The sequence below is a fragment of the Lygodium microphyllum genome, chromosome 12, assembly GCF_053477565.2.
Source record: "Lygodium microphyllum isolate KBCC chromosome 12, Lygodium_microphyllum_v1.1.10, whole genome shotgun sequence".
Classification (NCBI taxonomy): Eukaryota; Viridiplantae; Streptophyta; class Polypodiopsida; order Schizaeales; family Lygodiaceae; genus Lygodium; species Lygodium microphyllum.
The window spans coordinates 24,221,594-24,247,561 of record NC_141146.1 but is presented as its reverse complement, the minus strand read 5'-3'; the positions used below and the strand labels follow the sequence as shown (position 1 = coordinate 24,247,561).

General features: G+C 41.9%; 1 protein-coding gene across 2 annotated transcripts; it reads left to right on the top strand.

Moving 5' to 3' along the window:
- Positions 1–1,644: 1,644 nt before the first annotated feature.
- On the top strand, positions 1,645–25,083 carry LOC148027546 (polyphosphatidylinositol phosphatase). Of its 2 annotated transcripts, XM_087689272.1 has the most exons (9): positions 1,645–1,661; positions 1,755–1,914; positions 19,665–19,799; positions 21,621–21,832; positions 22,057–22,206; positions 23,001–23,215; positions 23,295–23,553; positions 23,933–24,349; positions 24,498–25,082. In XM_087689272.1, the coding sequence occupies exons 2-8, from the start codon at positions 1,848–1,850 to the stop codon at positions 24,062–24,064; spliced, it is 1,170 nt and encodes a 389-aa protein (XP_087545398.1). In that variant the 5' UTR covers positions 1,645–1,661; positions 1,755–1,847; the 3' UTR covers positions 24,065–24,349; positions 24,498–25,082. The 2 variants fall into 2 exon arrangements, with proteins under 2 accessions (XP_087545398.1, XP_087545399.1); XM_087689273.1 differs by lacking the exons at positions 1,645–1,661; positions 19,665–19,799 and having other exon boundaries at positions 1,679–1,914; positions 24,498–25,083.
- The last annotated feature ends 885 nt before the right edge of the window (positions 25,084–25,968 follow it).

The window sequence follows — 25,968 nt, the reverse complement described above, 5'->3', positions numbered from 1 at the left end:
TTGCCTAGCTCTCACCTAACCACTTGCATGTCACAAAAAACCACACTCGTTTGTAGTAAGCTCACTTGGCCCACCTTCAAGATTGAAGATAGCACTTGGCAAGCTCTACGATCCAAGAGTGTACCCCTTTTCTTCACCCTTTATGGCTTTCACATGTAAGGAAGAAGCATGAACATAGGCGTGAGAGAGTGCTCATGAGGAAGATGGAGGTTTCACCCTTGGTCCCTCATAGTCATAGTCCCTCTCTCAATCTCTCTCCAACTCTCTCTCTCTCTCCCCCTCACTCACAATGGAAAGCAAGAAGATGAGCACACTCATGAGTAGCCTTTTCCATTCTTTCTTATCCTTGAAAGATAAAAAATTCAAGGTTAGGGCTTTCCCATCACCATGGGCATTCAACCCACTTTTTGGCCTAGAGACCAGTCTCCCCTTGTTGCATGCACCTAGATCTATTATGATTTGACTATTTTGTACATTGCTTGCCACATAATCCAATACAATTTGCAGGGGATAGAGCTCAGCTCTCATTCTCGATCTTCCTCAAATTCTCAAAGAAAATGAAAATTAAAACTTTGATTCTTCAAGGTTCTCCCTTCTCCTTCATGTCTTGCATGCAGGTAACAATGGGGCTCTTTTTACAAGCTTTGGTTGCTGAGTTTTCTTTGAGCTCTCAACCACCTCTGTCTTCTTTGGATTCACCAAATTCTCTTCTCTTGCCATTGCCTTGGCAGTTTGCAATTCTTGACCTCTACTTTATTATCATCTTTGCCCTTCTCTTCCTTCCTAGGGCAATCCTTAGCAAAGTGTCTACCTTACTTGCACGAATAGCAGGAATGAAGGAAGGGCCCAAAGCGCACTTGCAGTAAAATCTTGAAGCATATAGCCCTAGAGACTGCAACATACTCCGAGATCTTCTTGTGATGATCCCAAAGGATGTAGACCTTCCAATATAGTTTGAGAACTTCCATAAGAGTGGACATTGATGACACATAGAGCACTCTCCCAAGAGTACTAGCTAGCATTGTGACCTCATCATCTAGCTAAATAGGAAGATCTGGATACATGATCCATATTGGGAAGTGAAGTACATTCTTAGGAGAGAATGAGGGGCTCCATAGGGCATAGCTAGCATAAGATTACCACAAGCTATAGCGAAACCAACAAATTGTTGCTTGATCTTGTCTAGTGAGATATCGACCTTGGCTTTATGTAGGACCTTCCTTGTCACTTCAATTTGCTTCATTTCATTGAGTCACGCCTGCTTTTGTGGATTTCCTTCTCGATCAGGCTGGACCATTCCCCTTAACAACTGCACTATTGTCACAATTCATAGTGGTTTTGTTCGTCATTTGCTTTTTCCCAATCACCGACTTAGCCACCATTAGTGGGCCAATAGCCTCTTGCCTCCCTAGGGTTCTACGCGCATGCAAGCGTGTGGCTGTGGCATGTAATAAAGCCTAGAGTAAAGGCTCTGAACGTTTAATGCAATGCTTTCTCTTGCAACTTATTACATATACTCCTAACACCCCACATGTGTAAAGCTTGAAATTCACAACTTCATCCTTGAGAGTTGAACTTAGCATCTCACGCATATGCCTTAAACGCTGCTCTAAACACTATTGGGCTGTTCTCTTGGACCTTGAAGAGCAAGGGTCAAATAAGTAAGTTTCACTTTCAGGCCAAACATTCACACAGACGATTCAGCTGCTGGGTGTTTTCTTAGACCTTGCACAACATGATAATTTTATGTTTAGCTCAAAAATTTACACTGAAGAGACGGTTCGTAGCTGAATGGCCGAAGACTGGAGAGGGCTACTGATACTGTATTCATATCCAGGGTTGTGACAATGATCAGAGCTTGGCGACAGTTGACATTCCTCGGTCCATCAGTCTTACTGCCCCTTCTACTGACAGGTGTGCTGCACAGCTCAAAGCAAGCTAGCTTGTAAGAGCTTGACGTTACATTCTTTCTTTAAAGAAACGATAGACAGAAAACATGAGCATGTTGTCTTATCGAATGACAGCTAACTGTATTAGATCTGCCTTGTAATATCACTTACACGTTCATGTCAGGAGTAAATGTACTCGCACGATGAACTCCTGGGAATTGCAGTGGAAAACGTGATTCCGAGAGAGCTTAATGGGAGGATCTAATAAATCTCAGAATGGACTCCGAGTTTTACGGAAACACATGATCAAACAAGGATTTTGAGCAACACTACAGCAACACATCAGGGTGAAAGCAGGAGAGGACATGTATACAACGGGTTGGCTGCTGTATGTTCAGAAATTGGTATGGTTTGTTGCGGCTTAAAGAAATCTGTTCAAACTGTTAATTGAGGATGAGGCAACAGTCCAGAAGGTCATCAATCAACCTGAAATTCTGGCCAGTCGATTGCCTCTGATTGCCCCACAAAGGTCCTGGCAATCAACTAGCTCAAATTTGTGGTCATCGAAGTTCATTCCGCCCATCCAAAGTTGTGAATTCCCCTTTTCTTTCTAGGCATATGGCCATATATGTAGAATACAATGAAATGTCGTTCATTTCACAAATGTGTGAATTTGGAGGCCAATTTGGGTAACATTGTCATTTTAGCTGTCAAATGATGCCTAACATTTTGGGCAACATTTCGAAGCGAAATCTTGAAAACTATATCAAGGCATCAAGGATAAATGTGCGTACAATAAATGCTATTTTCCCAAATTTCCATGCCAAGTGCATAAGTGGAGGATGTTGCAACTATAGGTCAGGAGTTGCTTACTAGTAATGTAGGACTTCATGGAGTATTCCAAGCTTAATCTGATGTCTTGTCTTGTCACGAGGTTAGTGTCAAAATAGTGTGACAAGGCAGTATGCACTCATACCATATTAGAGAGATAGTAGGGTTTGCAGGGAGAACCAAAGAGTGTATGGCAAACATTGAGAGAAGAAGAAACTCAGAGAAGACATAGAGAAGAAAAAGAAGAAGATGAATGACGAATCATTGAATCATGCTAAGCGAATCAAGCGGATATAGTGGAGCCAAAGCTCTGAATATGACTGCATTGTCTTGTCTGATCAGCTGGTAGCACCTATTGGGAATCTGCATTGTAGAGGTAGAAGGTAATGCTAAACATGGACAATTGTTGAGGGTGCTGAACGCAATCCTTAGGTGCCATCAAAGTTGAGGAAGAAGATCACCAGCTATAGATGAGAACTCCAAAGGGTGAGGAATCATAAGGTGGCCTGCTAGATGAAGGAATCTGATCCCAGATAGACCAGGAATTGCACAATGCAGCTTGGATGGAATAGCAGGTGCATGCGAGAGATGGAGCCAATCTCGAGGAGTACCCAGACAGCAAAACATAGTGTGGGATGATTGCGGTTGGTGATGAGAAAGGTCTCTTGATTATGGAGCAGCCAATAGACTGGTAAACGCAGTCTATAGAGGCCACAATATGTCAAAGGCAAATGTCTGGAGCATGGAAACTTGATGCTAGTAGGAAGGAGAGGTCGCCAACAAGAGAAATCCAGTTACCAAGTGATGGATGATGACGCCTGGTGGAGAAAGACTATGTGCAGCCCAAAACACAGGTTGGAAGGTGTGGAAGATAGGGCACCTTGTGCAGGGGAAGATGGAGACCATGAACTACAATGTCCTCCATGTGGGGTATGAGCAGTAGTGGAGAGGATGGATGAGAGTAACAAGATGTCGGAAGGAATGAATGTGTGGAATGGGGTGAATGGGTGGAGTGAGTGCTGTATTTATAGGCACAGATTGTCTCAATTGGCACCCGGATTCTCTCGAGAGGTGTCCATATAGCCTTTTTGGGGTTGTAAATGGAAACCAAGAAGAGGAACGGAGGAGGGAAAATGTATTGAATGACTTGGTTTCTCGACATCCCCTCTCAGGCCCAACAAGGAGGGAAAAAGAGGAGTGAGGGAGAGGAAAAGATCAACCCAGGGATCCCGGTGTTCTACTTGTAAGGTAACATGTAGTGAAGAACAGTAAATAGGATAAGCTAATAGAACCTAAAACTCAACCTTGGGAGAGAAGCCACAAGCTCTGTTACTCCATGTTGGAAGGTATACGAAGGCCTAGCCACCAAGCCATGGGTGAACCATCCAAAGCCCCAAACTAGGAAGAACTTGTAGATCTTGGGTGTCAATGGTAAAAAGATGATGAGTAAATAGATGAGGAAATGGGCGAGGAAATGGGTAATGTGGCATGGAGATGTCAACCACCCCAAGGGTTATCGAGAAGGTGTGTGAAGAACTGTGGAATGAGAAAGGACCCCCTCTAAAGCCAAAGGAATGGGATCTCGTGAGCCTATCTATTTTAGTCTGTCAGTCTGTCATGTGTTGGTTGTGAGCTCCATTAGAGTCTAATGGAGACATAGGAGCTCTAACTGTGTTTTTTCTAGGTTTGTTAGGCAATGTAGAGATTTTGCAACCCTTGCATGTCAGTTTCCAGCCTGTGGATGGCCACGTCAACATTATTGCTGCAGTGTCAGCTGCCACTCCATTTGGCACATCAGTGCCACATTATCTACCACATCAATGTGTAGTTGGACCACACAATTGGCCATATTCAGGCTGCAATCGGCAGTTTAGCTGGTTTTCAGCTATTTATAGATGATGTTTTGGCTGGGGCAGATCACTTCTCCTTTTGCCCCTACAGGTGCTTTGTTGGTGGCTCTAGTCTTCTCCATCTCTAGCGTGGATAGCAGGTTGCATACTCTCCGTCTCCATCATTGACACCGTCTTTGTCATTGTTGGTGTTGCTATCATCATTTCAGCTTGGTTTGGTGCCCTCACAGACGGCTTTGGCTATGTGCAGGGATTGATCAGTCCACTCCTTTTGTATTCAACATTCTTCTTCAATCAGTGTAGATTTCTTTCATTCATCTCTTGTTGTCTTTCTCTCTCTTTCTTTTTGTGTTTGTAGTTCTCTTCCGTTGTGCTCTCTCACATGGTATCATGGCCAAAGTGAGTCCACAAAGTTACCTCATCAAGGGGTTCCCCACCCCCCCCGAGATTTTCAGCCATCTGCCCCTTGCTGGAAACACAATTTTTTTGCATTTTGTTGATCCATACGACTCAAGTAGGACATCCATAGTCTTTCCTTCATGGAGATGTAGCTGATTTCCATTGTTCAGGACCGTGTACATCAAAACACAGATTTTTGTGGGTGTTTGTAGGTGTTGAAGATGTTTTATGGTTCGATGGCTCTGATGACTTTGATGAGATCTCTCATCATTGCTTTGAATGATGGCAGGGTCATTGTGAAGAATGGAGGTCTTTGAGCTCTCTTGTGCGGTCTCACCATTTGGATCACCATTCTCCTTCTCCTCCTCCCTCTCTGCATGTTTTCCATAGAGCCTATTCTGTTGGCTTCAAATTATCTCACATGGCACCACCATTGCAGGTGCCCACTCCCTTTTTTACCCAAAGAGGACCGGCTAGATGGTTCCAAGTATTTGCTTTGGTCTTGTAAGGTGGAATGCATACTTGACACCTTTGATGTTTGGTAGCTTGTTACCCTACCTATTCTAGGTCTTGTAGAGAATTCTCTTGTGGGAACAATGGATTGTGTAACCCTCTAAGATCGTCTTAACTCTTGAGTTCAATCCTTCCTTTTATGAACTTATAGGATTTTGTCCCAGTGCATGTTCACATGTTGAAGGTAGCGGCATAATTATGGTCAAAGCTTGTGCCTTGGTATCATAAAAAGACGTTTTCCCACAGGATTACTCTTGAGAAGAAACTTTGGATGCTCAATGTTGATGACTCTCCTACCATGAAGGATCACATCAACAAACTAGAAGACACGAGGGATGAACTTGCATGCCTTGGGAGGACTATCTTTTTAGAGGATATGGTGATGATTCTTTGGACTTAATAGCTATCTCTGAAGTTTGATGTGTTTTACACTAGCCTTCTAACATTGAGGACTCAAGAAACTCTTCTTTGGGACAAGCTTGCCCTCTTAGTCTTGGAGCATGACGAGTAGCTCAAAGGGATTGGTGTCGGTGGATTGGGTAGGTTTAGGAGGGACGTAGAAGGCGAAGCCAAAGGCTAATAAACAAGAGGATAAGAAAGAGAACACAAAGGATGCTAAGAAGAAGCCCAAATGCCCATACTGTGGGAAGAGCACTCATCTGGAGGAGAAGTGTTGGTAGAAGTATCCCCAGTTGAAGCCCAAGGAGTGGTCTAAGGATTCAAAAGCTACCCTAGCTACTGTCGAGTGTGTCTTCATCCATTTCTTTGAGGAGGATACTGCTCTTGCTTCTTCTTCTAAGGAGAAGCCTTGGCTCATGGATAGTGGGGCTTCTTCCAGTATGACTTTATGTCAGGATTGGCTTCAAGACATGCATTTCAGAGGGGGATTCGTCACCATTGGTGACAGCTCTTCCATCCTCGTTTGAGGAGTGGGAACCATTCCCCTATTACTAGAGCGGCAATACTCTTCTGCCAAAGTTCTCTATATTTCAGATTTGGGCTTTAACCTATTGTTTGTTCATGGTTACCTATGTTGTAGCCACATGGGATGCTGTAACTATGGAGAATGCTTTTTCAGGCACGGTTCTCAAACTTCTCTTAGTGCAAGAGTGGGGTGTACTCTTAACTTTTGCAAGTGGAAAGTGTTTGTGGGAACACAAAAGTCTTTTAAAGTTTGAGGTGTATGAGTAGACCACAATGGCAAGTTTTGTTCTAACATGTTTTTTTAGTTTTGTAGAGATTGTGGTATTTGGGTGGAGAACTCCCATCTGAACACGCCATCTAAGAATGGTATGGTGGAGCGTGCCAATTGGACCATGCTAGAGATGGCATGATCAATGGCAAAACATAGGAGTTTACCTCATTCCCTTTGGTGTGAGGTAGAGGCTATGATGGTTCATATCCGCAACAAGTCCCATACTTCAGCATTGAAGGATACAACTCCCTATGAGGCTTCCTTTGGGAAGAAGCCTTCCGTATCCCACTTGTGTACCTTTGGATGCAATGCATATGTCCATGTGGACATGAAGAAAAGGGGGAGCAAACTCGACTCCAGTTCATAGAAGCTTATCTTCATGGGCTACAACATGATCATGAAGGGCCATTGGCTCTACAACTCCAAGAAAAGAAAGATTGAGGTGAGCCGGGATGTAATCTTCGACGAGATTGCGGCTTTCGAAGATCCGATTGATGGTTCTTCCATTGCTGGTGGTTCTTTGTCATCAATACGATCTCCCTCCCCCTCCCCCTCCCCCTCCCCCTGGCCCTCCCCCCCCCTCCCCCCCTGCTCCCAAAAGAGGAAGAAAAAAAAACCCCCTAAAAGAAAACCATCGGCTCCTCCCCTTCCTTCCATGTTACCCATTAGCACCCTTTCTTTGTCTGTGACTCCTCCCCCTCCTTCTTCTACTACCCTATCTCCCTCTCCTTCGACCCTTGATAGCTCCTTTTTCTACCTCATTCTCAAGTGTTTCTACCCCTTTTCCATCTCCTCAGATTTCTTTTGGGGGGATTTAGCCATCATAGGGCGAGTATTACAAGGATGTGAATTTTTTTTTCTTTGCCTAGTATTTGATTAAAAGTTAATCAAATGTGTAAATGTGACTTGCACATGTGAGATGCATGTCAATTATTTGACAGTGTGGGACGTAGGACCTTGAGATATCAATTGGTGCCAAAGGAAAAAGTTGTAATAAGTTATGCTTGACAGGTACTAGGTGGTATCGGGTGTCAAAAGTTGGCCTAGAATATTTAATTAGCCATTAGTGCGAGTGGTGACACTAGGGAATTGGCATTAATTAATTAATGCGAGTTTTAGGCTAATAAGTGCTCAAGATTACTTGGGTGATAAATTGGCCTAGCCAATTTAAATGTTGATTGGTTAGATTTTTTTTGTTTGGGAGCATAGAAATAATTATTAAATCAATTTTGAGAATTTATGTTATAAAAATTAATTTAATGGGCTGGATAATGCTGGAAATTCAGATTACAAGGTTGCCACTGGGCAAAACTTGCCCATGCAAGTTTGGGAAAGCTGAATTGGGGTTGAAGGGAGAATGAAGTCTTGTTTTTTGCATTTTGGAGTTGTTGGGAAGATAGGTTTGGCTGCTCCTGCTTGCTTTTAGGGCCATTTCTCAGCCATTGAAGACCATTTTGGTGAAGACGGTTTCAAATTTCTGACCAAGGGAAGTTGGTGATTGCGGCTGATGCACTTTCTCTTGAACATTACAACCTTTGATGCTCCGTTTTGTTGCAAATCAGAGTAGGAAGCATGAGAGTGTGCACAAGAGGGAGAGAGAGAGCTCAAGTACAAGAATAAGATCTTGTTTAGTCAGTTGTTCAAGGTACAACTAGTACACTCTCCTCAACTGTGAGTGTGTACTTTGGGCTGTTTATATAGCCTCTGGAGAAGTTAGGATTAGGGTTTCCCCTTGCTCCCCTGTCCTCCAACCCATTTATACCTAGCTATCCTTATCCTCTCCAGTGTAAGGAGAGTTCACATGCTTACTTCTCAACACCCCCCCTCAATGCCAGGTGACCTTGGATAAAGCATGATAGCATGCCCCCCCTTAATCCACAATGAGATGCCTTTATAAATCAAGCTACAAAAGAAGGTTATAGGTAGAGAGTGTTACAAGACTCAAAAGAGTCGGTCATCTGTGGATTGGGAGGTAAAGTTGGCCTTTAATTCCTTAGGTACTTCTGGAACATTGTGACACTTACTGGTGATATGCCCGGTCTTTTTGCATTTATTGCATTTTATTTTGTCAGGATATTTTTTCTAGCAATTGCTTACAATATGCCCTTTTTTGTGACAAGAGCACTTAGTAGAAGCTGTATGGACTAACACTTGCTCACGAGAAGTAAATACTAAAGTCCCTTTAGTATGGTTTCTCTTTTCTTCATCCAGGCAAGACTGGATGGTACTTGCCAAGGTTGGGTTTGGGATATTAGTTAGGGTAGTCACAAGGGTTGGAAAGACCTTCTTCACAGACTTCAGAAGGATGACAATGGCATCTTCATCATGAATGGGTGCTTGAATGGAGGCCAGTTGTGCCATAAGCCCCTACATATGTGAAATAAACTTGTTGAGATCTTCTCCCTGTTTATACCCCAAGCTAAAAAACTCAATCTTTAGAAAGATCTTGGAGTTCTTCCCTATAGCGCCATAGAGCCTTTCAAGTTCATCCCCCTTCTCCTTGGCAGTGGAGAGTTGGTCAATATGATGAATTAAAGATTCATCTAAATGAAGCATGATGATGGCTTGAGCTCTTTTATCATCTTTCACATCAAGGGGATTGGATGGGTCAATCACTTTGGTCCCTTTTATAAAGGGCTTGTAGCCTTGTTCCATCATTTTATATTTTACTAGGACTTGCCAAGGATGGAAATCTTTTCCATTGAACTTGTGAATTTGAGGCCTTAGATTTGCGTAGGTCATGGCCATTATAGGAAGGTCTTACCTATTGCCTTGAGCAATGGCAGTGTCTAGTGCTTTACAGGTGGCTAAGTACAAACCAAATAGCAGAACTGATAGCCCTATAAATGATAACCAACTTTAAAGTTGTAGAGATGAAAAAGGTTGGAAATCATACATATGTAATATCTCAAGATATGATTTTGGAGGTCCTGTTCTTGGAACAACCCTTGATTTAAGCTTTACTGTTTTCCTAGGTTTCAATGAGGTGAGCTTTGACTGGACTTCAGGCTCCTCCTGACAATGTGACCTATTAGAGGAGTTCTTGGTGGAGCACAGCTTATCAATCAAATCTATGCTGTGGGATGAATCAAAGGAGAGCATAATAACACTCATTTCTTTGATTTACCAGCAGCAACCAGTAAGGAGCATCAGTTGAATGCATTAGTAGTGCTAAGAAGCACTCTTACCAATATCCATTCTAGTACTCGTAATGTAGGTTGATCTTTATAAGCTTAATATTGTCCATGGAATGAGAAGTACTTTGCATTTAAGCTCCACAGGGCAGGAACAAATCTTGACAAGTGTTTTCTAGTGAGTAAAATCACTATTGATAATGCCCAAGTTGAGAAAAAATGAAAATGAGTGAGCTTGAAGCTCCTTGGCTATGGCTGCGAGAAACGCATAGTTAGGGTTTGACTGATTGCAACCACCACAGAAGGAATTTCTCCAAACCCTCTTAGAGGAAGATAGCCCACTGGGGGGGCTTTGAAAGCTGTATGGTGGCTAGGAGGATTGCTCCGTCTACAGGTCGCGCTGAGCTTTGGGAGATGTCGCCTGCAGATTTGTGCCGTTTTTTGTGTTTGCTGCAATGCTGCCCTTCACATCGCCTAATCCTAGCCTTTGATGTGCCACGCCAAATCGACCTGAGCTGAGAAGAATATCTCCAGAAGAAACCTGGAGGTGAAATGCTCTCCTTTGCCCTCCCCAGGTCCTCCAACAGAGGTGGGTCAAGCTGTGGCTATGGTGGTCAAGAGGTAAGAGGTAGAAAATGAAAGCTCATGTGCACTTATTGATGTAAGGAAGCTGAGGGAAGCTAAAGGATTAGAGATGGCTCTGATACCATGTTGCAAATTAGAGTAGGAAGCATGAGAGTGTGCACAAGAGGGAGAGAGAGAGCTCAAGTACAAGAATAAGATCTTGTTTAGTCAGTTGTTCAAGGTACAACTAGTACACTCTCCTCAACTATGAGTGTGTACTTTGGGCTGTTTATATAGCCTCTGAAGAAGTTAGGGTTAGGGTTTCCCCTTGCTCCCCTGTCCTCCAGTCCATTTACACCTAGCTATCCTTATCCTCTCTAGTGTAAGGAGAGTTCCCATGCTTGCTTCTCAACACCTTTGCTATTGGTGGATCCATTTGGGGCTGGAAAACTGGGTCAACAGCTTTATTTCACCAAATTCTCGCTATAGATCTCTAAATTTTCTCTCTCTACATTTTTCTCTTCTGAGCTTTGCTCCAAGTTTTATAGCAATCTAGCCATTGGAGGTGGATATTTTGGTGAATCTCTGTGGGTGCCTCCCGAGAGAGTTAGGGTGCCATCTGAGAGACTTCAGTGGGCACCACTCAAGACAATCTGTGCCTATAAATACATCATTGACTCCACCCATTTACCCCATCCCACACATTCATTCCTTCCACGTTTTGTTACTCTTCTCCATCCTCTCCATTGCTGCTAACACCCCACACGGAGGACATTGTAATTCATGGTTTCCATCTTCCCTTTGCACTAGACACCCTGTTTTCCACACCTTCTAGGTTGTGTTTTGGGCTGCAAACACTCTCTCCCCACCAGGCATCATCATCCATCACTTGGTGATTGGATTTCTTCCATTGGCAACCTCTCCTTCCTAGTGGTGTCGACTTTCCATGCTCCCAACATTTGGGTTTGATAGATTGTGGCCTCTATAGGCTATGTTTACTAGTTTGGTGGTTGCTTCATCATCAGGCAACATTCCTCGTCACCACGCGCCATCATGCTAGGCTGTGTTTTGCTATCAGGCCACTCCCTAGCATTGGCTTCACCTTTGGCAGACATTGATATTCCATCCAGGCTGCATTTTGCAGTTCTTGGTCTATTTGGGATCAATTTCCTTCATCTGGCAAGCCACCCTGTGATTCTTCATCCTTTGGAGTTCTCGTCCATAGTTGGTGATCTTTTTCCTGGACTCCAACAATACCTAAGGACTATGTTCCACTCCCTTAACAGCTGTTCTTCATCTTCAACATTATCTTCTATACCCTACTACCTAGAGGACTATGTTTTGCTCTCTCTATAGTGTAAATATCCTATAGGTGCTGCCGCCTAATCAAATAGGACAATGCAGTCATATTTAGAGCTTTGCTCTGCTATATTAGCTTGATTCAATGAGCATGATTTAGTGATTCATCATTCATCATCTTCTTCTTCTATGTTTCTTTGAGTTTCTTTTTCTCTAAGTGTTTGCTGTACACTCTATTTCTCCCAGAAAAACCCACCATCTTTGTAATATGGTATGAGTTCATACCGCCTCATCACACTATTTCGCCATGGTGTTAGAGCAGAGGGCCTAAGAGAGCTAAAGATCCTCTTCAGTGAAGAAGACAAACAATCAAATATTGTGGATTGGGCATCACCTTCACATTTACTCCCTATTTTCGCTACATCATTGGGCGATACCCTTATCTTTTTCTCCCTCCCATCCTCCCTTTACAGGTTTACCACACTGGTGTTGTGGCCTCTACATAGATAGGACCAACCACTGGGTGCACCTCATGCGGTAAGAACGGGCATACCAATCGAAAATTATTGATATCAACCTTTGCTTCCTACCGAGCCTGAGTATATGCGTCTTCCCCTTGGCACTTGTTGTGCCATCTCACCTTTTTGGCCCATAGAGATCACTCTGCATTAGCTCTCAGGTTTTTATGCTTTAGGCAATCAGACGCATCCAATGTGCAATAAACAGAGTAACAAGGAACAGTTGTCTTAGATAGATTTGCTGAAGGGGATGCCAAAATGGGATGGGGGATATCCCCTATCCTGTTCCCAACAGCTGTTGAAACCAGCCTTCCTTCTTAAATAGGGTGGTGATTGCTGATCAAGCACTTAATTACAGCAATCAATAAACAAGCATAAACTAAACTGCACACTTTTCCTTAATAATCTTGGACAATAGACACCTTGTTGGCCCCAAAACTGGCACCCCTTTTGGTTTCTCTTTAACTTTATTGACTAATGGATTGGGTACAAGTTGAGATTCCACAATCTTCTTGGTTGATCCAAAAGCCCCTTGCTGTAGATGCAATCAGCACACAAATTGTGCAAATTGCTCCTTAAATTTCACCCAGGGCTTGCTCTAATTGGACCCCAAATGGCCAAATGTTATCCCAAATGTTGGCATCTGAAGTTCCTGACAATACCACAAATTGTAGGTGCTGATTTCAGTGTACAGTGCCTTCTATTGATGGCACAGGTCTTGAGGTGACTGCTACACCCTAATTTTTGCAGAAATTTAGAGTTTATAGCAGAATTTTCTTTGCTGTTCACTATATCTGATTGAGATCTGCTCCAAATGGTTGAGATAAGTTGAGATCTTTTGAGAATGGGTTGAAGAAGGTGAGAGAATGAAGGAGAGTTGAAGGCAGAAGTGAAGAGATGGCAGTAGCAAATGAGAAGGATGTGCAGGCATGAAGTGCAGGAGAGAAGTCGACAGTAGAGAGAGAGAGAGTAAACACGATTTGTGTGTATCAACCAATGTGTTGGTATACAAAGATAAAGGAATGTATTTGTACTTTAGGGTTTACGAGGTTTTTACCCACAAGGGTGCATTTACATTATGAATAAATGGCCTTTACACCCAACAACCTCCCACTTAAAGGTTTGTAGTGAACCTCTAATCAACTTCCACTAGTCGTATGCAATGCTCATGCTGAGCCTTGCTAAGACTTTTAGTGAGCATGTCTACAGGGTTATCTTGTGATTTGATCTTGGTCAATGTGACCAGACCATCTTTCAAAACTTGTTGGATAAAGTGGTACCGCATATCAATATGTTTGGTGGGCAAATGAAACATGGCATTCTTAGCCAGATATACAACACTCTGGCTATCACATCCCAACACTGGAGTACTCATAGACATGCTGAAATCTTCAGCAAGTCTGCTCAACCAAATAGCTTCTTTGGAAGCTTCAATGTCTGAAATATATTCAGCTTCCGTTGTACTCAATGCTACGATTTTCTGCAATTTAGAGCACCAAGAATCTGCTCCTTTGGCAATGGTAAAGACATATCTGCTAGTGGACTTGCGAGTATCCAAGTCACCTGCCATGTTTGCATCATAGTATCCCTGTAGACTCAAAGCACCCCACCCATAGCATATACACTTTCTTTGTGTACCCTTTAGATATCTGAAGATACATTTGATAGCCTCCGAATGTGCTTTACCAGGATTAGACATATAGCGACTAACAACTCCCATTGCATGAGCAATATTTGGAGGAGTAGCAACCATAGCATACATAAGAGAGCCACAGGCTGATGCATTGCACTAGCTTTCATCTCATCCTTTGGGCTGTTGGCTTAGCTAAGTTTAATGTATGGAGGCAAAGGAACTCCAAGTGGTTTCGCTTCAGCCATGTTAAACCTGCCAAGTACTTTTTCAATGTACTTTTCCTGTGATAAAAACAAGAATTTCTGATTTCTATCTGTACTGATCCTCATGCCCAAGATATGCTTTGCATTTCCCAAATCCTTCGTAGAGAAGGTTGATTTCAGCTGATCCTTGAGATGATCAAGATTAGTTTTTGTCTTCCCAGCTACCAACATATCATCTGCATAGAGAGCAAGTATAATAGGACTGCCATCAGTATTCTTTGTGTACAAACAGTGGCCTGCCCTCATCTGTTAGCATAACATAATGCAAAGAGGGTTCAAATCTTAGTGGTTGCTGTCTAAACTGAGTAGACCTGCGTACCCAATGATCTACATTCTCTGGCATTGGCAATACATTACCAGGCAGATAAATTTCAGCACTTTCAGGCTGCTGCAAACCATGTTGAACATGCTGTTCATGCTGTTCAGCACCTTCATCTTGTGGACTAGCACCTGCATCTTGCTGTTCAGCACCTTCATGAGCATCTCTTTGCTGTCCAACTTCTTCTGGCTCAAAAATAACTGTCTGATCATCAATTTCAGCCTGCGGTAAAGCATCATGAGGTTCCTTTTCTGACATAGTGGGTGGTTGTACATGCTGAAATTTGACTCTCTTAAGAGTCTTCATCAGAGGCCAAAGCATTTTTCAGCAACTTTGCCTCATTGAACAATACATCTTGGCTGCGTACAATTTTCTTGGACTAAGGTAACCATACCCTATAGCCCATTTCACCTTCATCACCATAACCCATAAAAGTACCCTTGGTGGACTTAGCATCAAGCTTACTCAGTTCATTCCTGACATGTACAAATGCATCACAACCAAAGATATGTAGATGGTCATATGAGGCCGGTTTGCCAGACCAAACCTTCTTAGGAATGCCATTCTTTAAGGACTTGTTAGGAGAACGGTTGCAAATGTGTACCGCGGTTTTTAATGCCTCTCCCCAAAATTCATGAGGGAGATTAGCGGTGGATAGCATGCACCGCACTCTCTCACACAATGTCTTGTTATATGTTTCTATCACCCCATTCAAAGATTGGCTGTATGGAGTTGTAAGCTCCCTTTTGATACCATAAAAGTCACAAAAGGACTTAATTCAGCAGATGTAAACTCACCCCCATTATCTATTTTGAGACATTTCAGCTTTTTCTCTGTTTGAGTGGTCACAAATGCATGAAATGTCTTAAATGCAGCCAATACATCACTTTTCTTTTTCAACAAATATATCCAAAACTTTTTGGAACAGTCATCAATAATCAATAAATGAGACCAAATATGCAGCACCTCCCATAGATTTTATAGGCATGCTACACATATCAAAATGCACCAAGTCCAAAAGATTTTGTTTACGAGAGACACTAGAATAATAAGAATTTCTCACTTGTTTACCAAATTGACAATCATTACAAAAGTCGAGCTTTGAGCCCTTAGCATCAAGTTTTTTCAAAGAAGAAAGGACTTCAAGTCCCTTTTGACTCATATGACTTAATCTCTTATGCCAAAGCTCTAAATGAAAACCAATTTCAGCAATAGCAAGACATTTTCGGGTAAGGCTTTGCACTGTAAGCAATAAAGTGTGCCCTTTTTGCAGCCTTGTACAACGAGCATAGAGCCCTTCTTAAGTTTCCATAAACCCCCACCAAACATTGTGGTGTAACTATGCAGATCCATTTGTTCCATAGATAGCAAACTTTTCTTGATGCAAGGTAATATTTGACATCTTTGAGCACTAGCTCCCGACCATTGTCCAAAGACAAATGTATGGTGCCAATCCCATAAATACTACAAGCATGATTATTACCAAGGTAAACCTTGCCATAGTTGCTTGCGTCAAAAGTAGCAAAACACTCCAAGCATGGAGTTACATGGAATGAAGCACTAGAGTCTACTATCTATTCATCATCGCGATTGTCAATAATGCATCAATAACATGTGCTTTAGTAATTTGCATGTCTTGAACATGCGACCTTTATGGCCACAGTGATAACATGTGATATCTTGCTGCTTTTCTTTCCCTCTACTCTTACTTTTGCTTCTTTGTTTTGCATTTGCATTCTTCTTATTAGCTCTATCTCTGACATTGTTTGCTGACTACTGCCGTGCTAGCCGCTCACCATGGTTGGCCAATCTATCAAATGGACATCAAGAGTGCCTTTCTAAACGGTTATTTGGAGGAGGAAGTCTATATGGAGCAGATTCTCGGATTTTCTTCTATTGGTTTGAAAGATAAGATGTTTGGTTTGCAGAAAGCAAATTACAGGCTGAAGCAAGCACCGCGGTCTTAGTTTTAGAGGATGGATGAGTTCCTTAGGACTCATGGATACCATTCTACCCCTTGTGATGCGAACTTATATATCTGTACTACTTTAGAGGGGTTCGGCTATATCTTGCTGTACGTGGATGATTTACTTATCACTGGCTCAAATTCTGTTGTGATAGTAGAAATAAAGGCTCAGCTTTGTTCTACTTTTGAGATGACAAACCTTGGTCTATTGTCTTATTTTTTGGGGATGGAGATAGTTAGATTTGGAGGTAGTATTTTTGTGTCTAGTAAAAGTATGGTTTTCAGTTAGTGTATCAATATTGTACGGATCAGAAATGGCATGTGGCTACACCTCTCGATCCCACTATTCATCTTTCTAAGGATATTCTAGGTCAGAGCACACCTATAGATTTGTGGTAGGATTTGTTAGTTTGCTTAGTTAGTGTTTTACTACAGCTAGGATTTCACATTGGATTGCATGTCTTTATGTTTTGAGATATTTGTGGTGTATCTATTGTTATGGCCTAACTTATGGATCTGGTTTATATTTGCAAGGGTATATTGACTTTAATTGGACAGGAGATTGTGACACCCGGCATTCCCATAGCGGCTACCTCTTTACCTTGGGCACGACACCCATCTCTTGGGTGAGATATCTTAAGCAAGAGATGGTGGTGGTTTTCACGGCCGAGGCTGAGTATTGGGCTCTTTTTGATAGTATCATGGAGGCTATCTACTTGAGGAGCTTATTGGCAGCTTTACACTTTCCATGCGACTCTCCCCCCATTGTCTACTGTGACAATTAGAGTGTCATTGCCCTTGCGGACAATTTGATCATTACATCATATGGGGGTTCACTTCCACTTCATTAGAGAGCTGGTTGAGCTAGGCACCATATGCCTAGAGTTTGTGCCTTCCTTGGACAACTATGCAGATATATTGACCAAGTCGGTCAATCGGTTGGTGTTGTAGTATATTTTACCCAAGATCAGCTTGGGTACACCCTCATTTACTTCTTTAGATTGACAGGGGTAGGTTTTAGCTTTGCTGTCCACATCCCGTTTGTGGAGGACATTTCATTCCAAGCTGCCCATTGCTGTCTACATCAGTCTGGTGCCTGTTTCCAGCCTCCACCGTGCTGTTCTCTCACTTCATAGCCTTCGCCTTGCTGATCCAACCACTTAGTTGTTGTGTCTTGCTGCCTGGTAACCCCTCTCCACATTTGGCGATTGCTTCTTGATCACTTTCTACTATTGGCGACCATCCAAAGAGTGTGGCTCTGCTGGTTTTGCTATCACCTAGTTGGGAGGACCACATCAGCATTTGTGTTTTCAATTTTTTGCTATCGCCCAGTTTTCTTCTCTCCTCAAGTACTTGCATTTTCAGTCTTTCTCTCTCCTCATTACCTTTTTGCGTCAGATCTAGCTTCCATAGCTGCGTTTGTTGGTGTTTGACTCTTGGAGGCTTGCATTTTGCTGCGTTTTGAGATTTGCCAAGAGTACGACCACTCTCCCGCTTAGTACCTTTTCCTTGGCCCTTGAGGCATGAGAGTTCGGGGTATAGTTTTCATTCTTGCACGGTTTGTTTGCTACATGAGCATTGTATATCTAGTATTTAGTCATTCGTTTAAATTCCACTGTGTTTATTGTCTTTGAGTTACCCTAACTCTAACTGTGTTCTTTTGAGTTTATGCTTTGTCATATGCTTTCATTTATGTTGTTGTGTTAGGGTATTTCTTCATAGATGGGATGGGTGGGATTTGTAAATATCGTGATGCACCAAAAGAAAAATCTCCAAGATTTGCAAGTGAATGAGAGGGATTACCTTGTCTTCTTGCTTTTGACCCACTTGTATTAACATTCACATATTGATATGGGTCAAGGTTATCATGAGTACTTATACCCATGGCCTGCACATCAAAGAGAGTTAACACAGGTCTACTTGAATGTAAAATTTATGCACATTGCACCAATTTTGGTGGGATTGGATAGATGTGGCACCATTCCCATGTCAGTGTGTCCTCTTTGAGTTGGGAGTTCTGGATCTTCATCAATTTCATACTCAAATTGTTGTGTAGTAGCCTCTAGGATGTAGACAGTCATTGGTATGATATGCTAGAGGGGTAGGCATATGACAAGGTAGATCTTGAGCATGAGGGGTCAACCCTTGCCTGACTCTCTTTGTTCTCTGCCTCAGGATCTTTGCATTTTATATTCAGTGATAAGGTGCTTAGATCTTGGAGGGATCCCTTCAATCTGAGGAGGGTCTTGTGTTTGCAATGGAGACTGTGAGTACTATTCCCTAAGAGTCTCCATGGAAGGGGATACCTGTGCCAGAGAGAGAGGCTCTTAGGAACTGAGACATCTCTTCTTGTATTCTCACTCACTCTTGAGTGCCCAGCTTTCTTGTCAAGGCTGGGGTGTCAATGTGAGCAGCTACCTTTGATACAATGTAAAGGAATGCTAGGGCACACAGAGCGAAACACAGAAAGTATGACAATTATAGACCACAATTTGTAGAATGCTCAGATGGTCTCTTGATATGTATATTGGGCATAATCCATTCCCATTTGTACATTGAGAATATCATGCAAAATTTTTCATCCTTTGATGAGCTCATATTTGAGCAAGGTGCACACTTTCCACAGGTTTTTGTGCAATTTATGAGTCAACAGCTTAGCAAAAATCTTTTACACATCACCCATGAAGGAAGTAGGCCACTGACATTTGAGAGAGGAAGGTGAGGGCGCCTTAGGTAGCAATTTGATAGCTCCCTCTTTTCAAGAATCAAGCATAATCCCCAGTTTTCAAACTTCATGACAAAGTTCCCAAGGTGCAATGTTACAAGAGTTTGTGACTTTGGTTTTATGCTGTGATCTAGTCAAGTGGGATCAATAGATTATCTGCCTCTTTCATAGCCCTGGCCCCTCACCATGATCCATGCATTTCAGCGCAAGAAATTTGAATTATGTAGGCTAACATGTGCAACAGGACTTTAAAACTCTTGCTTCATAATTCCACTGAAAGATAGGCATTGAATTTATTGAGGCTTATGTGATGCCTTGTTGATGTGAGTCGGTTCACTAGACTGTACTGTCATGTAAATAGGATTTCTGTTTGTACCTTTTCTGCATCTCAATTAGGCATCACATACTGAGACATTTACCTTGTCCATACTATTTTCTTGGAGTTCCTAGACTACGTCTTGTTCACGTTTTGTCATGGTGCTATTGGTTTTGAACAGCACAGCAATTATTATCTTGCTTGCTTATATTGGCCTTATATTTGAGTTTGGTTTTCTGATTTTGAACAGGTGTAGTTATATTCTATTATGAGCTATGGACATCTCAACAATTTTTGAATGGAAGACCTAGTCAAATCAAGCATACTCATTTAGTGATTGGAGCAGCAGCAGGACAGGGCTTGGCAGGGCAACTTCAGTGTAATGGTTAGTGAACATGTAGACTACCATGTGTAGCATGCTTTGTACTTGATATGAAATTTTCCAACTAAATGCCTATCCATCCTGACTTCAAGAAGATTATAAAAGTCATTTGCAACCTGTATTATTCAAGGCACAATCTTGCCTGGGCAAGTAAAATGAGAATATTTTTGTATGGCAACCATAATTACAGAAATTAGCCAGGGCTGCTTGATCAACTTTTGCTGGGCTTTGTCATTATTCTCTAGAATTGGGATTATGTCTTTGATCATGTCCCAATTTTGGTGCAACATCAAGAGGGATTTGATGAATCTCTTCGAAAGAAAATGCAAGTTTGCTGCAAACAAGCAGGGATAGCTGCAAAATACAGATGTGGAAGGCCTGCAGGAACCTTAAAATGAGGCAGTTCTTAGGAAAATTAGGGGCTAGCATAGAGAAGAGGGTAGCAGAGAGAAAGCAGTGCAGTAGAGAGAAAGAGAACTGCAAAAATGCAGGCTGACATGGCATCGCTTGTGGCCTGCTACCAAAACATAGCAGTGGTCTGCCTTTGACTGTAAGCAGCTGACCTCAAATCGGCTGGATGGGTGTTGGATATCTCAATTAGTCTGAAGAAGGGCTGCGGTGAACTTGGGCAGGATGTAGACTGCAGAAACCTAGCAATTCACTACCACAAATAGGTGCCAGAGGCTCAGGAAGCATTGAATGCTGCTGCACCAGCAAACGTGATCAGCTGTAAAGAATATTGTTGTGAGAGATGCTGGTCTAGACTTCAATGCACCCACAAACAAGAATCTTTCAATTTCCAAGTAAGTTTCAATGGCAAGGTAGGGTCTGTGCTCTGATGTCATGATGGAACATGTGCCATGTTCAATTCCCAAAGACATATAGCCATAACAATTGAAGTAATTACTTTGTTTGTCATTGCCAATAACTAGTTGCACATGATGCTTCAATGCACCCCATAAAATATTTTATGAGAAGGGACCAAATGCGGGCTACTACCAAAATGCAGCAGTCCTTGTCTTGGACTGCATGCAGGTGACCTCAAATAGGTGGGACTGGTCCTCATACAACTCATGTAGAAGGGTTGCCATGAACTGCAACAAGCTGCAGAATCATGAAATTCAGCAATTTGCTGCCTAGAGGCTTGGGAAGTGCTGAAATGTGCTGCACCAGGAAACATGCGCAGCTGTGACTTGTGTTATGAGAAACATAGGTCTAGGCGGCAATACTCCAATGAATGACAATTAGCCAACTTCCAGGTAAGCTTCAATGCTGGGGTTTGTGCTTGGATGGCATGATGGAAACAGAGACACAGAGGGGTGGACAGCAAAGAAAGGAAAGGACACAATGTTGTCATGGTAGAAGAAAGAACCTAATTGCAGAACTGTGAACTGACCAACTGTACAGTGTATAGTCTATAAATAGACAGAACATGACTTTGGTCTGACCTTAACTATGGCCGACCTGTAGTCTATAAATAGACAGGAACCTGACTGACCTTACGTATGACTGACCTGTAGCAACTTATCTGCTTCTCACTTTCCAGATGTGCCAAGCTACAATGATGTTACAAATAGGAGGCAAGGTGGTGTAGGTTTGCAAGTCAACAAGATTAGCACATGGAGCATATTTTTAATGTTGTGTATTGTGGTGGGTTATATGCACTTATCAATTGCGAACGCAATACCACCATACAAATTGTGAAGATTTTCAAGGGTATCTGATCGCAGCTTGCTAAGAAACTTGGTCCTAATAGTTTTCTAAATTTGGCCATCATTTCAATGATAATCAGGTAATGTTTTGTAAATGGTGTCATGTTAACAGGGTTGAAAGCTCTAAGTGGCACAGTGAAGGGGATTTTGAATGGACCTTGCTTGCCAGCAAAGGAAGCTATAGTAAATTTTGTCACATTCTTTGTGCATCACACACAGAATGATCAAGTTGTTTTTTCTGAAATTGTAAAGTTTGGAAGCAGTTCTATCAGGAGGGTAGATCTACCTCAAGCTGTTCTTGGCATTTTTCTGGAATCACTTGAGGTAAGATCAAGTTCTCAGGTTTCTGCATCATTGAAGTAGGATATTTTGGTGATTTGGAAACTACGAGTAGTTGGTTTCTAGTTTCTTTGGAACTTAGAGGGGTCTATCTATATATCTGTACTGTTTTTTTTGTAATGCATGTGCATGTATGCACAGACATGAACACAGATATATGCGTACATAAATGGATATTTTTACACCTGGTTAATTTGTTGTTCCTACAGGTTTCAATGCCAAGCAGTAGGGCGACCATTTTGACCGATAAAGCTTCACAGGTAGTGATGAGGAGGCAGCATGTCCATGTTTCTGTTCAGAGAACTCATGAAGAGTTTGCACGCAATAACCTCATGCTTCAACGGTTGCAGACTTATATTGTGAGTGGGATTGTTCACCATGTGTATGGATCACATCTCAAGGCTTTCAAGCTGCAGTCAACTCATTGTTTAGTTTTAGTGAATGTTATATGCAAAATGCTTAGTTTTAGCACAACTCTTTTTGTAACTAGTCACTAAAGAAAGGCAAATTTACTTGCCAAATGCAGAATCGGTCAGAAGGTGAGAAGCAAAAGCTTCTAAGTCTTCCCAATCCGATCTATGTTATCTATCAGTTGGGACTACTGCCTCTGATAGCAAGTCTTGCCAGTCTGATCTATTTTACCTATTGGTTGGGACTACTGCCTCTGATAGCATTATCATATCTATGCAAAGTGCTTATAGTAACAAGAGATAGATCAGTTTGGGAGTTCCTCTTTTACTGAGAATTCCCTTAGATTATTGTTCCAAAATGAGCCTCTTTTCACCATGTAGCTAATCTTTTGTTGAGGTGCAAATTTCAGCCCCAATTGCATGTGTGATAGGGCTTAAGCAATAGAACATAACAATAGTCTCTGTTTAAATCAAGAACAATACTTCAAGCCTTAATATGTGCCATAATAATGTGACAGTTGTGCAAATTGTGAACCGTTAATCTTTCTTGGAGGGTGACTTATTTGTTGCCACTCATGCTGAGTGTAGTCAGCAATGCATACAAGCCCCAAATGAGGTCCAGTCTCCAAGTCCAATATAGATGCATTCACCTAAGTATATTGTTGCAAAGGTTTCTTTCTATTTACAACTTGGTGATCTAAAGCTAGGTCAAGGTTTGACACACTTAAAATGACTTATTGCAGAATTTTCTTGAAACAACTCTGGCAAATTTAAAATACAAGAAAGTTATTGAGCATCTTGTATTTATGGACTCAGATATTATCATAGTTGGTGATCTTGGATGCATCTTCAAGACTTATACAGATTTTGACATTGCTCTTACATTTCGCAACAATAAGTACCAACCCATTAATTCAGGGGTTATCCTGGTATGGGGGCAACCTGAAAGCATATCAAGGTACAAGATTTCTATGGAGAATGTTTTGAATCAATGTTTAGTCAGCATAGCTCTGAATGTCTTGACTATGTTGTGGCAGAGCAAAAGACTTCTTAGTTGAGGTGGTCAAACAGTACAAAACTAGATTCATCAAAGCCGCCAAGATGCTTGGTGACCAGCTTTCTTTAGCAGCCGTTGTTAAAGAGAATTCTAATGTCAGCATTTTGAACTTCAAGAAGCCATCAAGCTTTGTGGTTCAGATTTTGAAAGCAAAGACATTGTTTTTGCCATCTTTACTCTACAATTGGACTCCTTCTGAAGGAGCCGGACAGTTCCATGGCATGCCTGAAAATGTTAAAGTAAGACGTGTTCTTTTCCCTAACATGGATGGACTTTTTGATTGAAACTCATGGCTCTTCTAGGTGTTGTGTTAAACTTCATTGTTAGTAGATATTTTTTATTGTCACACTTTCTGCCTTGGGAATCTGCATGTCCACAGTGAAAATTGTTGTCAATTTTTTCTTGTCATCTTTTTCTACCTGCACATGCACTTGGCTTTCAAAAAAATCTAGTCCAAACATTCAGTGTAACTATTTCACTGTGCGAATTAGTTCACCCAGGTCATGTAGAAGAGACGAATTTAAAACTCTAGATGGTCTTTGAAATAATGTCTAGATGAGGACTTATTATGATGGCCTTTGAAATAATGATGGTTATGAGAATGCCTTCTCTCTACAGGTTTTGCATTTCAAAGGATCCAGGAAAAGACTTATGCTGGAAGCATGGGATTTCTACAAACAAAATCCAGCCAATCTATCGGATATGGAATGTCTTGTTTTGAGCAGTGGTCGAACGAAATATGACTTTTAAGTGTCTCATATTGCCAGTTTACGTGGATCATAACAATGAGGTTTTTTGTTCAAGTCCCAGGTGCAACATTATGGGACACCTATATTTCCCCCATTCGGATTTGTGGTGTACATGCCTTGCACTTTATGGGAGAATTTCTTCTTGGCCAGATCATGCTTATTTCTTTCTCAGTCCAGCATGGTTCTAGATCAGAGGACCCAAGCTGCTGCCAGGCAAGCACATCGGATGACACCATATTGGGATTTTTAGAATATGTGCACATGGGACAACATGATACTTGTATATGTAAGTCTACTTAGCTTGCACTACATTGCTCTTTTGTTGTCTACTGAGATTTTTTTGTTTCGGGCTTTAATGAGGTGAGCTGCTCAAGAATTGGACCAAGTTGATCACAAAAATACCATCTCTAACAAATTCAAGCTGTGCAATGCAGGTATTAGGTTTTTAAGCATTCTTTCTATCAAGCAGGATCACAGTTAGTAACATGGAAGTGTATGACCTTGGAAAAGAGACCACCATTTAGTTTATTGCAGAATGGCACACCTTTGATATGAAAGTTTATACGACAAATTTCAACCTGATGAGATGGACATACCAAAATGTGTATGGTTTGACATAAAATGCAAAAATTTTCAAAACATAAATGAGCAAGGTTCTATGCAGCTGCATGCCTTGCTTATGCCTGTAGATATTGATGATGGACATGACAAATGCCTATGCATTGACATGAAACTGCAAGCTATTTTTTGTCAACAAATCAACAAATGGATGAGCAAGGTGCTATTCAGAGTGGATATCTTGCTTATGCCACGACATATAGGCGAATTCCAGTTTGAAGGTGTTTGCATGTTCAAGTCTCACTAAAGGTCCTCAGCTCTTTAAGTATTGTTTGACTTGGGAAATTTGCCCTTATTACATGATGCAAGAAGAAAATTTGTTTGTACAATGGTTGGTTAGCCTCACATCATTCTGAGAATACTTGACATCATATTTTGTCATGTGGCAGTAAGATAAAAAGTACTTGAACAAATGTTTACTTTGTCTGAGATGTTATAGGAATACAAATGATGAATTGCAGCTAGTTCAGGAAGGTTTCCTATGACCATAAAATGACCTCCCCCTGCAAGCTGCTGCTGTCTGTCCAGCTGATGTATGGGTGAAGATCGATATCGGTAGGGAATCCATACTATTTTTCTCTGATAAAAGTTTCGGACTAGCTGTCATGCAGGCACATGGCGTAGAGTGTGAGATTGTGCCAAGGGAGATGTGGGTCCAAGCCCGGGTTGAGACATGACGGATTTGACCATGCCCCTTTTAGGGGCCTTTTAATTTGTGGGCCCCACAAGAACCTGGTTACCGGGTGAACCTGTGAAAATCTGTGGGGCCCGTGCTGATAAGTATCCACAGCCCTGATGTACAACCAAACCCTCCCCTCCTTGCTGCCCAATCTTTGTTTGCTGCCTGTTTGCCCGCTCCGTGCTCGCTGCCAACCACGTCCTTTTTGCTACACTGCCCCCCATACCCCTCCTCTACTCTTTGTGCTTCTTTGCCTCTTTCCTCCACTTCAGCTGTCTCTACTGCTCTTTTCTTTTTGTAATGGGTAATTTTTATCATATCAGATCACTGAAGGCGTATAAAAGTCAGATGACATGAAAGATACAAAAGTCACAGAAAAGCACCAGAAGATATTGCCATATGCTAAGGAGCTAAATCCTCCCTAGGGAGAAGATCAGCATGCTGCACAAGATTTGACTGCCAGTGTAGAAGACCCTTGAGTGAGATGCCCATGGCGGAGCCAAATATTTTCGAAAGCATTCCAGGTGATCCAATTATGCCAACAGCCCCAAAATCTGAAAACATGGAACAAGACCTCCATGTGGTTGCATTGGGGCGGGATATTTGGC